A 15,000-nucleotide genomic window follows, 5' to 3' on the forward strand; every position below is an offset into this window, starting at 1 on the left:
TCCTGGTGTCTTAAAAATGGCAAAATCAAAACTAAACCAATTGAAATATCACCAGTCCAGCAGGCAACAGATATGACAGAACTGACAAATAAACTAATCCCCAGTCTATTTTTACAGACTGATGAGGCTGAGGGATGCAAGTCTACCCTCTGGAAAATACATACGAGCTAAAACATCGGATATTTTGACATTCACTTGTCATTAATGTACATTTTTAAAAGGTTTAATTTATTACAAGTGCACCCAGTACAGGATTTGATTATTCTCTTTATTGCCATAGTATCTCAGGCACAAAGTTGTGTGCCTGAATAAAATCTATTTATTCTCCAGACAGGTGAAACTGTTCACTGAGTAGTGGTTCTGCAGAAGCCAAGAAACAGAAGGACTATCCAAAAGAGTGGTATAAAAATATTAAAGATTAATGACCACTTTCAGGCCAGATACAAACCAGAAGCTCTGCACAGCAGTCCTTAACCTCACATTTGAGAGGGAACTAAGTGTTTTCACCTGCTAAAATCTCAGTCTGGATTTCAGATGAGTGACCTTGACCTGAAAGATTCTTCTTCCTATCTGAACCATCCAATCACCCACACCCATCTCTATTTAAATAAATACAGAAGTGTTACTGAACCACAAGTCATAAATAAAGTCTTGCTCTTCCAAGTAAAATAAAACAAGCTTACTTTTTTAAAAAGAATTTTAATTTTACAATGTATCACTATTATTTAGTCTCACAACTAGGAAAATTTTAAGCATGTTCTTTAAGATAAAACAAATACATAAATGAGAACGATTTCTAGAAGTATCTACTTTATGGTAATTTTAAAGCAAAGAGAAAAAGGAAAGGTACCTGGAATTTCACTGAAAGTCTCTCCAAGGACAGACACGTGGAAAGGCAGATCCTGCTCTTTCAGCTTCATCAGGACTTTAAAGAAAGTTTCAGGATCTTTGTCATGTTCCCTTAAAACAAACAGAAATTATCTCAGCATTGTTTACATTTAGTTGTGAAATTATAGGAGGTTTTTTTATTTACCAGAACACTATTCCTCTAAAATTGTACATTTTGGGGACTAAATTTATTCAAATAATTTCCCTCTGCTTCTCCTGCATGCTGAACATTTTCCTCAACGCAGCACTTGGGGTCAAAACTCAGTTTCATCAGATTCTTTTCCCTCTCTTCCCTGTCCTCAAACAATGCATTTACTCTTCAAATTACCAGCTATGAAAGTGAGAAGGACTGAGTACCTACCTGAAGGCAAAATCAAGTTAAAAAACGGGTAGGAAAAAAATAGGTTTTGGGTTTTTTTCCCCTGTTCAAAAAAATACATGTATACTTCCATTACATTTTATCTTTCCCAGGAGAAACATGTTAAACAAAAACTTCTCCTAAACCTACAGGATTTCTCAAACTGGAATTTAGGAATCCATGCCATACTCACAAAAAGATTCCAATCTCTTCAGTGCTTTAGATAAAGAAAGGAATAAACTACCACAAGGCCCAAACATTACATTACCATTACCCACTTACCACAAATTTTCTACCTTTAGATTTTTAAGGAGTTAGCTGGAAATTAAAATATAAGAAACTTGTACTTATTTATAATTTCAGTTGAAGATAATATTAAATGTTTATATGGGTATGACACTCAATGATATGAAACGCAAATTAGGTTATATAAAAATAAATTAAACCCCCAATTTTCAAATCTATTTTCTTTACTAGCAGAAAATTAAAGGTTCAAAAGGTATCACAAATCATTTAAAATTCCCAAATTCCTTAAGTTATATTAAAAATAGAATGAGATAATTTCCTCACTCTGAGGTGAATATTATATCTTGCATTTAATTACTCTGCTTTAAATTATTGTATTTCAACAGATGTGCACCATATGCCTTTAAAATATTTTGGTTTTATTTATTATTTAGCAAATTCCACCGTTTTCCTTCCTGTATTAAGGGAAAAATCTATATCTCAGCTGTCCTGGTGTCTTTCTTCACAGAGTAATTTTGCAGAATGAAATCTGTAGGTCTCTCACACTACTATATGAAAGATTAATAATTATATCATTCAGGAAATCTGAAGCCAAATGACATCTGCAGCTCTACACGTGTTAATTTCTCATTCAGTCAATATTTTTGGTTTAGGGAATTAAAATAAATTAATCTTATAATTAATGTGACTTCCCTAGGCTGAGAAACCTCCAGGAATTGTGGAGTTTTCAGAATTAGTCACATTTTCTTAAAATAAAGCCAGACAATAATCACTTTAAGAAGTCCTCCATCCCCCCCAATTTGTTTTGTTCCCAATAATAAGGAGGAATGCAACAGCATAAGCCTTGTAATTTGTTTCACATCTGTGAACCAGGAGTTTCCACGGCAATTCCAGTAACCCAAGTGGATACAAGCACTGGTTTGGAGGGTGGATTCCTCACAATTACAAAGATCCCAGATCTCTGACTATTAGTATGCTGCATCCTCACGCTTAAAAGAGCCACCTGTTTCTGGTAGGTAACTTCTGTGCAGAATTTTTTGCCAGTATTGAGTTCCCTCCAAATGCCCAGCTCGAAGAGCCAACACAGGATCGCATGGATTCGGATTTGGCTGGAAGAGAACATCCCCATTACGAACGCTTGCAAGGAAAACTTCTACAATGCTGGGAGTTGGTGAAATTCATGACAGAATTTCCCCTGAGCCTCAGTTTCCCCTGGACATGCTTTTGTGGGTTCTTTGTGAGTGATGCCACGAGCCCGCCCTGGCTCAGCTCAGCTCATCCCGGCGGACCGGCGCGTCCCCGCGCGCGGAGCCGGCAGACTCGACAGCCACGACGCTGACAGGGATCTTTCCAAGCTCTTCACAGCCCCGCTATCAGCTTCACAGTCACAAAAAGTCCTTCCAGCAAAGGATATGCTTTCCCTCTCGCTTTCCAGAAGAGACCAGGGGTCCCAGAGGCAGCCAAAAGTGGAGGATGCTGTTGGAGCCACATTGTCAAGGAGCTGGCAGGAGAACACGGAGCCTTACAGCTCGGCGAAGCCACATAAGCTGCACATATTTAGGAAAACTGATAGGAATTGGAAGTTGCAGCTTTGTTTAATAGGTGGGGAAGAACAGAAGGAAAATTTGGCACCCAGAAAGAATGCTGAAAGGGGAAACGTTTCCTCTGCACTGGAGCCTCCCTTGCGGGTTTTCTGCTGTAGGTGAACCTCCTTCCATCCTCCCCTATAAAATGTTTCCCTTTTAGGTGACACTCCCAGATTTTAATGACCCATTTTGTAAATCTTGTAGCTTTTCTATTTGGGAGCTCATCTTAAGTGATTTTATCAGTTCCTGCAACTTCTCCACACCATAAGCATTTTATTTTCAGTTAAGATCTCCAGAAACCTCCTGGCCCATGCAACTACAGACTGCAGTGTATTATTATTCTTGCAGGACACTGAAGGTATTAGCTGCTCCTGGTAGAAACAAACAAATAGTACAAGACCACCTCTTTGCTGCATCAAAAAGGAGAGAGCTCTGTTTCTTGGCTGACATGGAGAAAATCATATACAATCCAGTCTGCCTTACTCAGCAACAACTGCTAAACACACCAGATTGCCATAGCAGTGATCGTGGAAAAAGATGAACACAATATGGAATGTCTGTTCTGTAAAGATCTGCTCAAAATGATGTGCACTTTTGGCTGCATCTGTTGCATTTTTGAGCTTTATTAAACTGTATTAATTATATATACTCCATTTCCTGAAGAAGAACTGCAAAACAGTATAAAAGCCTGATATTAAAATGCAAACTTTTCTTTTAAGATATTATGTTTGGGAAAAAAATCAAGCTAATGTGACTCCAGGGTCTGGCTTTGTTGTTTAGTTGAGGTATTTGAAACGCTTTTGTATTTTCATTTGATTTGATATGCATCTGGTAAAGTAAAAATAAGAAACGGGCATGGTATGAAGATGCTCTAAATTTCATCCTAAGAACATGAAAACATCAGAATGACCAAACTGCAGCTGTAACTCCACAAAACAGGCACAGACACCACACCTACACTCAGATTTGAGAGCCCTGCCTTGGAGACATTCAATCTCCATACTCAAGTACTACTCAGCTCTCATTTTTATCCAGGATTTTTTATTATTGACTCTAACCCACAATTTAAGAGAGATGTCTGAAGTCTGTTTTAGGAACTGGCTGAGGTTTTGTGATCTGGGTGGGGGGATGCAGCCCAGGGTTCATCCTGATTTAGTGACTTCCCTTTGCAATCTCATATAAATCTCATCTAAAACTTTGAGCAGTGTCCTTGAAAAGGGAATGGGAGTGTGGTGGGAGCAGCAGCACCACTACTGAGCCTCCATTATTATCTCTGCCTTAGATTTTCTGCTCATAAAATGGGGGTGACAATATTATTTTTTCACCACAGAAGGATGCTGTCAGAATTAATTGATGACTTGACATCCCACTTTTCAGCCTAAAGTGATTTTAAAAAGCAACCTCATAGCACTATGATGATGCTCCTCTATACAATCAATGGCAACATTCTCCAGAACACCCTTCTGCTCTGCAGGGATTTTGGGAATTCAGCCTGAACCCTCAAGCCTTACCCATTGCTGGGACTGGAAGCAAAGTACATGGAGACCACCTAAACTTGACTTATTCTCACCCACATCTCACCAGTGATGGGAAACACACTATTAAAAATAAATAAATTTTAAAAAAATAAGAGAGTTTGGCCCTTTACATTTTTTAATGAATATTCATCTCTTAAATTTGGGTGAAATTCAGTAAGAGACCCATATGGTCTTCTCTGACTTTAGTTTAATTTTTTAAGTATATGTAAACTTATCCTACATGGTGATAATCACATTTATTTAGGATTTGGAGGAAGACACATCTAGCAATGCAATTAGAAAGTGGAAGAGTTGTGAAAAAGCAGAAGAACTTGTTCAAAGGGGAAAAATGAGTGCAGTCTATTAAAAAATATATTAAAAGCCGGGGTTAATGTATTTAACAGTTTTTAAAAAGTGCAAAACTGGGGGAAAAGTCTTAATATTTGAGAAAACACTCCACAAATGCTATGTAATGCTTGTGAAAGCCACAGCCATGTGAATGACAGAATCATTTGGGCTGGACAGGACTTTGAAAACCATCAAGTCCCACCATTAAGGTGCTACACATTCTGAAACGATTACAATTAAGCCCAGCAAAAAACCAATCTTAATCTTAGGACATTTAGCATGGAAGGTTTTCATCAGGAGAGAATCCCAAATTGTATGGGCACATAGTAATATTTCACTTTGTACAGTGCCTTAAATCCAAGGAGTTCACATTGGCTGCAGCTCCTTCTGCATCCCCATTCCCCACAATCATCCTCGTATCAGATGGGCAAAGGTGGGAAATGGCACAAAATCCTCAGAAGTTGAAGCAGCACTTTAATTTAATATTTTTTTAAAAAATTTAGGATTTATAGCAAGAGGTGAAAGATGGATTCTTGCCTGCCTGCAATGATTGCTAGAAAATAGCTGTTAAAACAGGCCACTGAAGAATCATTCATTATTGATGAAGCTGGGCAGCAATCGTGGAGATCCAGGACTGGTGAGCCAAGAGACATCCTGGGAGAAAAGGAGGGGACAGGGGACATCAGCCAGGAAAAGGCATGGCTGGAGCAGAGCACAGGGAATGTGTGAGGGGCTGGGCAAGTCCATCAGCACAGAATCAGTAAGTAAAAATAAAGGAAATGAAGTTTCCAAGACACAGACCTTGATGTGGATGACATTGATCTTTTTGTTTTGGTAAAGTGAAGTAATGAGGAGCAAGTCTGGTATCAAACAAAGCAGAGGTACTGGACAAAGCAATCCAAAGAGTAAGAAAAACACAAGAAGAGGAGAAAAAAAATATTCCTGGTGAAAACTAAAATGTATGGCATATCCAAACACAGGGAGGAAAAGGATAAATACAGAGAAAATAGAAGAGATACACATACCCTACAGAACTAAAAACAAGGCTCCACTTCATCCAAATCTAAATATCAAGGATTTTTTTCCTCCACTGTACTATGGACTGCATTACACTTTGATATTTCACATTAAATCTTGAGTTCAGAAAAATTTGAATACAGGTTTATTATCATAAAATAATGTTAGAAAGTAGAAATCTGGCCACAAAAGATAAACCTGGCCTTCAAAAAAGAGAATTGCAGAATTCTGGTCTTTTCCTGACACTGATTTCCCACAAGACAGCTCTGCCCAGGTTTCCCCATCTGCACTATATGGTCTTAGAGGAGCTTTCATTTACAGAAATATGGTGAGAATCACAGTCAGTAAATACTCTGGGAGAATAATATTCTTCTTAAAGAAGAAGACTCATGTTACAAGCCTATTCAATACATGAAATGTAATATATTGCAGTAATTATTTTCACAGAGGACAGAAGACTTTCCTAAATCAAATGACTTTAATAAACATTTTCTATGTTAGGATTATGAGAAGAAAAAAAAGGGGACAAAAAAATTAAAATTCTAATACCAAATTCTGGTAACAATGCTCATGATAACTGCAAAAAAGGAAATGTTACTGCCACGAAAGCACAATTAGAAAAGAAATAGGGAAAAAAGAAATATCTATGAAAATGCAAACATGAAGGAAAAATTAATTGCTTTCCATTTATTCAATTTATCACAGTGTTTTTCAATCTTTTTACATTTCCAAGAAGAGGTTGAGGTAGACTGTAAATATGTAGTTAAGTCCAGTGAGTTTTCTTCTTCAGCTGATCTGCTCTACAAAATGTCTTTGCTGTAATTGTGCCTCTAAACATTGTCTGGCATCATCAGCATCAAAAGTTACCACAATATTTAATACCCCCTCAGTTCACAGAAAATGGAGTCAAGTAGAAGAAAATGTTTCTGCATGAGAAAGGACCCTACAGAATAAATTTCATTTTTTAGCTGGCAATTTGTAGGTCCTACAAGCAAAAAAGGGTCCTGGTCCTTGCCTGTGCTTTCAGAACACCTCTGCAAGCCAAGGAATTAAAAAATGGCACTGGAGAGGCAAAAAGCAGCCAAACAGTACTGGCAAATACAGTGTTTTATTTTCTATTAGAGCCCATGACGTATTTACAGTGAGGAGAGTGTATTTTACCCTCTGATTTGTTCAAATTGCTGGCCTGAGAAAAATAGGTGGCATTTTGCTTTACGCTGGAAAAGCATTTTCTCCTATCTCCTGTTATCTACACGAGATTCATAAAAAAAGAAACAAGAAAGAACCTTGGGAGTTTATTGTTTAGATTCTTCTTCTCCCCTCACAACCCATGAAGAAAAAACTCAAAATAAAATATTGCACATCCTCTAACCAAAGAAACTTCAGGATCAGCATCAGTCATGGAGCCTCCTGCTTATTTCTTAAAGGGAGATTAAGCTTTGAAGACAAAGACCACCATTTGGTCTCAGTTACCTTGGTGTAAAAATCAACACATTTTCATCCAGTGTCTTTCATTTATTTTACTCCAGCTTGGCCAGTCTGGCTGTTCCCAAGCAGAGGATTCAGATTAAAAACAAAACCAAAACCACTTTATTTCAATTTGCAACAAAACCCTGTATTTGCTATGGACCACCTTAAAGAGTTTATTAAAAAAACCCAAAAAACAACAAACAAACTTCCTTTAGTGTTCCAAAGGTGACATAATAAAAGGTTTTCCTGTTGTTAGGAGGTCATAAAATATCTGAGTGACCCTAACAGCCCTGATAACCACAGGCAATGTATCCTACTGCAATTCAACTATAAAATACTCTAAAAAGTCATGTCATGGCAATCATAAGATGGTTACAAATATGGTAATAAGTGGGTAACAGTCTATTAATGTAGTTCCTTGAAAGAACAGAAAATGTACATAAATATAAGTTCATTTATAAATGACTACATAAAAACTACATTACTACAGATTTTCCTGGGAATGATGATTCCACCATACAGGACCCTGTGGCCCCTCTTTGATTTCCATGATAGAGTCACACAACCAAGCTACAACTGCTTAAAACTCCACCAGATGCCCTGTTTGGGTCAAGAAGTACATCCTGAGTAATACCCTGAGAAGAATTAGCTCAGGTACCCGAGATAACTCATCCTTTTGGGATCTCCAAGGAAGAAGCTTCCAACCAGGAACTTTCTTGGCAGCATGACTTCAAATTCATTATTCAACAAGATTAAAGTAACTCCAAATCTTGCTGCTTTCAGAATGAGGAATCAACTCAGTGCACTGAGTCAGGTTTGCACAAACACAGCTGAGAAAAAACAGCAAATAGAGGGCACAGGGAGGGGGGAAAAAACACAAAAAAATGGAAAAAGGGAGAGCAGGGAGGAGAGGAAGGCAAAGAGAACAGACTTGAACAGTTGCAGTGTGGTAAGAAGAGGAAACTAATTAAAAGCAGCTTCGATGGAAGAAACATAACCCTCCTATTACTGGTGAAAATAAGGAGGAATATTAGATCACTTGCTTATGAAATATTTGATTTTTGTCTCTTGAAGGTTATTCCCACACTTTGGCCCAGGCTGCTGTGACTTACAAAGGGGGATAGTGGAACCTCTGCTAAGTTTGCTCTGGGGTTTGTATTACAAAACTTCTTCTGTCCTTGCCTATGAAGCTTCCCAAAACTGAGATTTATCTTGAACTATAATCTTCTAGGAAAATCCTGTCTGAATTTTCCAGAAGACATGAAGAACAAGATGAAAAAAAAAAAGCACAAACACAACATTACCTAGTCAAACTGCAAACTGTATCTTGGATATGTTGTAGAAAGCTCCTTGTAGAGACAAGGAGTGAAGTGATGGAGACAGAAAAAGGCTGAGGAACTAGAGAAGAGTGAGATGTAAATTTGCTGCACAAGACTATGTGTGAGGAGATGCCCAGGGAACTGAGCCTGGCAAAGACAGAAGGATGAGGTTTGAAAGGCCAAAACCAAATTAGGTGAATAGAGTAGAAAGGGATTGCTTTGAGAGGCATAGGTGGAAAAGCCTTGAGAGGATTCCTCAATCCCACCTGTTCACATGTGCTTCTGCTCAAAGACTTGGGTTTCACAATTATACAGGAGAGAAAAAAATCCTCCATAAAATGAATTTCCCGTTCTGGGAAAAGGGAGAGCCAAGCTTACTGGAGCTGTTAGGGCAATCTGTGATGCATCTGTTCCAAGCCTAAATATTCTTCAACTGTCCAGGTGATGCAGTTGTAGTCTTACAGTAACTCAAAATCTGTTTTTCAACCGTGGCTAAAGCATTTATTGCAACAGGCTCTGGAGGATGGCACTGAAGTGGCTGCTTTGTGAGCATCTGGATAGCACAGAGGGAATCTCAGCACTGCAGAATCATGGAATGGTTTGGGTGGGAAGGGACTTCAAAGCTCATCTCATCCCAACTCCCCTGCCATGGGCAGGGACACCTTCCACAAGACCATGTTGCTCCAAATCCAATCCAACCTGGCCTTGAAGGAAAGTTTCTCTGTGTGATATTTCAGACACAATCTTGATATTATTCAGCATTTCTATTATAATTTAAGAAAATAGGTGCATCAGAGTGTAAAACCAGCCCATGCAGATGAAAAAATACTCATGGGGCTTTAATCTTGCTTTTGTTATGGAGAACAGTGCTCTTCCCACCTGATTCCATGGTTCACTAGGTGCAGCCCAGGTAAGTCATTGTTTCAACCTTGACTTCACATGAATGGAAAAAGGTTTTACATCAAATTGGTCTAAATACAATAAGAAGCAGAATTGGGCCACAGAGCTTAAATACAGAAAAAAAAAGTAGAGTGCTTAGTAGAAGTGAAAGAACCAAGTATATTTGGGGAAGCAGTGAATAAAATAAAAAAAGTTTAATTTTAATACAATTCTTTTCCAGGCTATTAAGTTCTCCAGTATCAGAATGAAGCCTGCTAAAAGTTAGTAAATAAAGGCTTTCAGGAGAGCTTTATTAAATCACTTATGACTTATCAAGTTAAAACTCCCACTCAGATATCTTAATAAAACTTTTAGAGAATATATTTAATTTTCCTGGAAATCAGAAGCCAATTACTAACTACAGGAGTTACTGTTGGGTATGCCACTGATCAGCTTCCTGTAAATAGAATATTTGCCAACAATTTGAATTAGTTCTCTAAAGTTTCGGTTTCTGAAGGTCAAATAACTGTGTAACTGCTTAATAAAGAAGCAAAGAAGTACCTCTAAATATCTCCAAGCTCTGATGGGCTTATATTCTGCTCCTTAGGTGAGGTATTAGCAAAGCTTATTTATTTTCATTTCCAAGGCTTTTATTTGCTCATTCCCTTGTGGTAAAGCTGATTTCCATGATGATTCCCTTCTTAATTTTAATACCCTTTTTACTCATCATATAGACATAAGAATTTTCCATAAAATAATGAAACCCTTCCAAAGGAAATGAAGACAACTAGGAGAGGAAAGTAAACTACAGCTTACTTCTTTTTTTCTTTTTCCTTTCCCAATTAATTGATCCACTGTCATATGCATATATGAAAGATTTTTTTTTTTTTAATGAAAGGAAAATAAGGTTAATTAACATAAAACCCCTCACTCCTTGAGATGTTGAATTTTGTATTTTATCCATGCTGCCTTAAGTGCCTTGATTTCCCAGTAATGACCTAGTTCTCCTAATGAGTAACATTAACCCCTGGCTGTAGCTGTCCAGGACTTAATTGTCAACTGGAGCTGAAATAGGAGAGTTTGCCGATCAGCAGGTATGTGGTATATTAACTCATGTCATTTCAGACCCTAATAAATAAATCTGTTGCTAAGGCAACAGGAACATCAGCTGTATCACTTTTTTCTTCCCCCCTCCCTTTTTAAAGGAAACTGCCTTTCACACTGAGCTTTTAAAAAAAGGAAATTAACTACATGTAACCGTAATTAGAAGAAACATCGTTTCTCATCTTAGAAACATATCTACATTAATGAAAAAAGACATTCAAAAAGAGGGCTGCTTTCTACTGTGACCAGGGTAACTGAAATTATTTCCCTTGACTGAGGGAATTCGATTTGAAGGATACATTTGAGTGGGAAGAGAGCACAAAATATCTCAGCTCTTTTTATTTTTGAGATAGTTCCCCTCTTCTTTCTTACACTGCTGATGCCAACAGAGCAAATGTTGCTTCTACAATGAATAAAGAGCTGAGGCAATTGAAACCAGGGGAGGAAAAATACAAACTCAAACCCTCAAACCTTCACTGTCCCCTGTGGATCCTTCTGTAAGACTGGCACACATGCAATTTTTTGGAAAGCTAAAAGGTCAGGGAATCATGGAATCATTTAGGTCTGGAAAGCTCTTGAAAGTCCTTGAGTCCAACCATTCCCCCAGCACTGTCAAAACCACCACTAACCCATGTCCTCAGGGGCCACAGCCACAAGGCTATTAAATCCCTTCAGGGATGGGGATTCCACCAGTGCCCTGGGCAGCCTCTGCCAGAGCTTGACAGCCCTTTGGGTGAGGATTTTTTTCCTTACATCCAGCCTAATCCTCCCTGGCACAACTTGAGGCTGTTTCCTCTTGTGATGTCTCAGGGCCTCACACACAGGTGAGTATCACAGCCCTCACTTAATTCCTGCCATTCTTTCTCAGCATGAAGTGCTTCTAAATTTTCACAACTGTAGTTTTTTGTTTTGTTTGTGACTACAAGATGGTAATTCTGAGTCTCTAGTTATCCACATCTCAACCAGAGAGCAGGCAGGAAGGAAACTAAGAGATGCTCACAAACACAGTTATTGCCCTTGGAACACATAGTTGAGGCTCTGCTCATACTATAAACACAACAAACTACTCAAAATTCTATCTGGCTTTTCAGCTGAAGAATGCAAAGGTAACACAAAACATCTTTTTTTTTTGCCAGTATCAAAATTAGAGATGTTTGTTCCTCTGGACTATAAACTGTCTACAGCCCTTTGAGAAAACATGCTGTAAAAAGAGGGAGAAATTGATGCTGAGATCTCCACTGTGGCAGAACTTTCACACCTTCAGCACATGCTGGACTCTTCTACAAGCTCTTAAAAACAGTGATCAAGGAACAGCCCATCTTCCACTAGAAGGGCTCAGTGACCCTTGCTGCAGGAAGACATTTCAAGATCAGACATCACTGAATGAACAACCAAAGAATGGGAACTTCCAAACTGCCTTTCCACTTAAGGCTGAACTTCTGAGATTATTTCATTCACTTTGTTATGTGTTTGAGTCACCATCCCTGGAGGGATTTAAAAGGTGCCATGTGGATCTGGAACCTGGGGATATGGTTTAGTGGTGGGTTAGGCAGCGCTGGGGGAATGGCCGGACTCGATTCTCAAAAGGTCTTTTCCAACCTAAATCATTCTGTGACTTTAGAAGAGTAATACCTGCTCCCAAACTTAACCCCAGCTTGCATGAATGTGAAGTTAGACTACTTTCACATGTGCAGGAGAGAAAGGTGTCAACTTCTGCATGAATGTCTCCACATGTCCATGGCAGAGGTTCATCTACAACATGCCACCAATACTCTGGTGAGTGCTGCTTTCCTTGAGAGTACCAGATCACTTTCATTAGACATTGCTAAAAAGTTCTCATTTTGAATTTATTATTTTACACCCTGTGGGCTTTTTATCCTATCTGGTACCTTCTAGTTAACACTGTATAAAAACACTTGTTTTTCCAGCCTTTGTCTTCAGTCTGCCTTATTTATTCACCACATCTTGTTCTCTGCAGGCTGTTCACAATGTTGAAGATGCCTGTTGAGCCTAATGGCATTTCTGAGTACTCAAATGTGATTTCTAGATGGATTTCTTTCCTATTTTGCTGTCTTGCCACACCTGCATCTTGATGGGATAAGCTCTGGTCCAAAATATTCAACAGCATGAGAAAAATACCAGTCACTGTCTTCTCAAGTATCTCTATAGGAAATAGTTTTCAATTGTGAGTTCAAACAGTGACTACACCAATCTTGTACTGTGCTGCCAAGAGGAACTAGTTACTATTCAATACATGCTTATATATATATATATATATATATATATATATATATATATATAATATGTTATATATTAATTATTCACTATAATATATATATAATATACACATAAAATAAACACAAAATACTATTAAAAATCCCTTTCCAAGCTCCTCTCCCTTGAAGCTTGCACAGGACTCCTCAGCTCACTGATGAAGAGTTGCCCATCACAGAAGGCACAACACTTCTTGTCCCCACCTGGGTCAAGCCCTTTCCAAGCACCTGCTCCTGAACCAGGGCCTCACGTTGGGCATACACATGTTGGTACAGCACAGCCTGTCCCCATGCACTCATGTCTTCATGATACTCTAAAACCAGATAACTGGACACAGAACAATCTCTGAACACACCGGTTTCCCTTAGACCAGAAATCTTCAGATAATTTTTGCAATCTAGATTTGGGGCTTTTTTTTCCTTCTGAATTTTCTCATCATTACTTCCACCACTGTTCCTTCTGCTCCCATATCTCCAGCCCATATCCTTCCCCATGCTCTTGTCACACACTGGTAGGTTTGACATGAGATAATGGCATTATCTGATCTTCCATGTGAATTGACAGCAGCTATTTGTTTGCATGTGTGCATAAATTCTTGCAGATTCCCCGTGTGATGTTTTATCACACTGGTGCAATGAGGGGAAGAAGAACTGATTTCTGACAACTTTCTCTTACCAAATCTTTAACTGCTTAGATGATACAGAACACACAGAAAAAAAGAAAATGCATAAGGTTGGGATGAATGAGAGGGAATAATTGATGTATAAATGCTGGTGAGGTAGTTTTGGGGGAGAGATGAGGATCGTGACACACTGGTCATTGTCATCTTCCTAATATACTCATCCTTCACTAAATATCAGAGGATCAGGGAATAGTTTGGGTTGGAAGGGACCTTAAAAACCATCTCATTCCCAGCCCCCTGCCATGAGCAGGGACACCTTCCACTATCCCAGGTTGCTCCAAGCCCTGTCCAACCTGGCCTTGGACACTTCCAGGGATCCAAAGGCAGTCACAGCTTCTCTGGCCAACCTCTGCCAGGGCCTCACCATCCTCACAGGGAACAATTTCTCCCTGATATCCCATCTAACCCTGCCCTCTGGCAGTGGGAAGCCATTCCCACTTGTCCTGTCACTCCATGCCCTTGCCCAAAGCCCCTCTCCAGCTCTCCTGGAGACCTGCTGGGCACTGGAAGGGCTCTAAGGTTTCCCTAAAGCCTTCTCTTCTTCAGGCTGAACAATCCCAATTCTCTCATCCCTTCCTCGTAATAGACATCTTCAAACCCCCCCCATAAGCATCCTTATGGTCTCCTCTGGACTTGCTCCAACATGTCCAGTATAGTTTGACAGGATGATTTATGGTTGGAAGCAGTGATCTTAGAAATATTTTTCAACCTAAAGCATTCTATGGCTCTAAATAGACATTTTATCACACTGCAATGGAAACCTGTGGACAGAACAAAGTTCTGATCATATGTTGGAAGCCTGTCTATCAATCACCAGAATTTTGCTCTCTGTTTGCATCAAAGCCCATTTACACAAAGGGAAGAGTAATTCCTTGGCATAGCCCATAGTCAGCTCACAAACCCATCCTTGCCTTTTATCCACATCCTTGGCCATAAGCCATTCCTGTTAGCAGGGCCTTGATATAGATGTTTATAAGAAAATATTAAGGCCTGGTGAGGAAGAAGAAAACAAATTACTCTGTGGACACCCTCGTGACTCTGCCAAAATACTGTCAGATATTTATCTGCTGTGGGCAGAGGTGACACACTGTATTCCTTGTCAGGCTTGGGCTCAAGGAGGACAGTGAGGAGGGGCAGGGGTGTGTAAGAGCACCTCTTCTCATGCAGAGACATTTCAACACCACCTCAAAGTGAGAACTTGTCTGCTAGAGAATGGAACCTGGGATTTGGATGTGGTTCCAAGTGGGTGGTGGAAGAAGTGTTGGGGCTAATGCCATATTTCAGGGTGCTGGCTGTCCCTGCTACGCCCCAG

The 15,000-nt window shown here is 39.2% G+C and overlaps 1 protein-coding gene across 19 annotated transcripts in view; it reads right to left on the reverse strand.

The window, feature by feature from the left end:
* GTDC1 (glycosyltransferase like domain containing 1) overlaps positions 1–15,000 on the reverse strand; it is a 184,545-nt gene that overhangs the window by 30,169 nt on the left and 139,376 nt on the right. For all 19 annotated transcript variants that reach the window (XR_001522767.3, XR_001522765.3, XR_001522766.3 and 16 more), the window contains one exon: positions 851–960. Coding sequence is in view for 13 of the 19 variants with exons in the window: in XM_015634567.3 (XP_015490053.1) it covers positions 851–960 (110 nt within the window). In the remaining 6 variants the exon portion in view is untranslated. The remainder of the gene's footprint in view (positions 1–850; positions 961–15,000) is intronic.

The sequence above is a fragment of the Parus major genome, chromosome 7, assembly GCF_001522545.3.
Source record: "Parus major isolate Abel chromosome 7, Parus_major1.1, whole genome shotgun sequence".
NCBI classification, from domain to species: Eukaryota; Metazoa; Chordata; class Aves; order Passeriformes; family Paridae; genus Parus; species Parus major.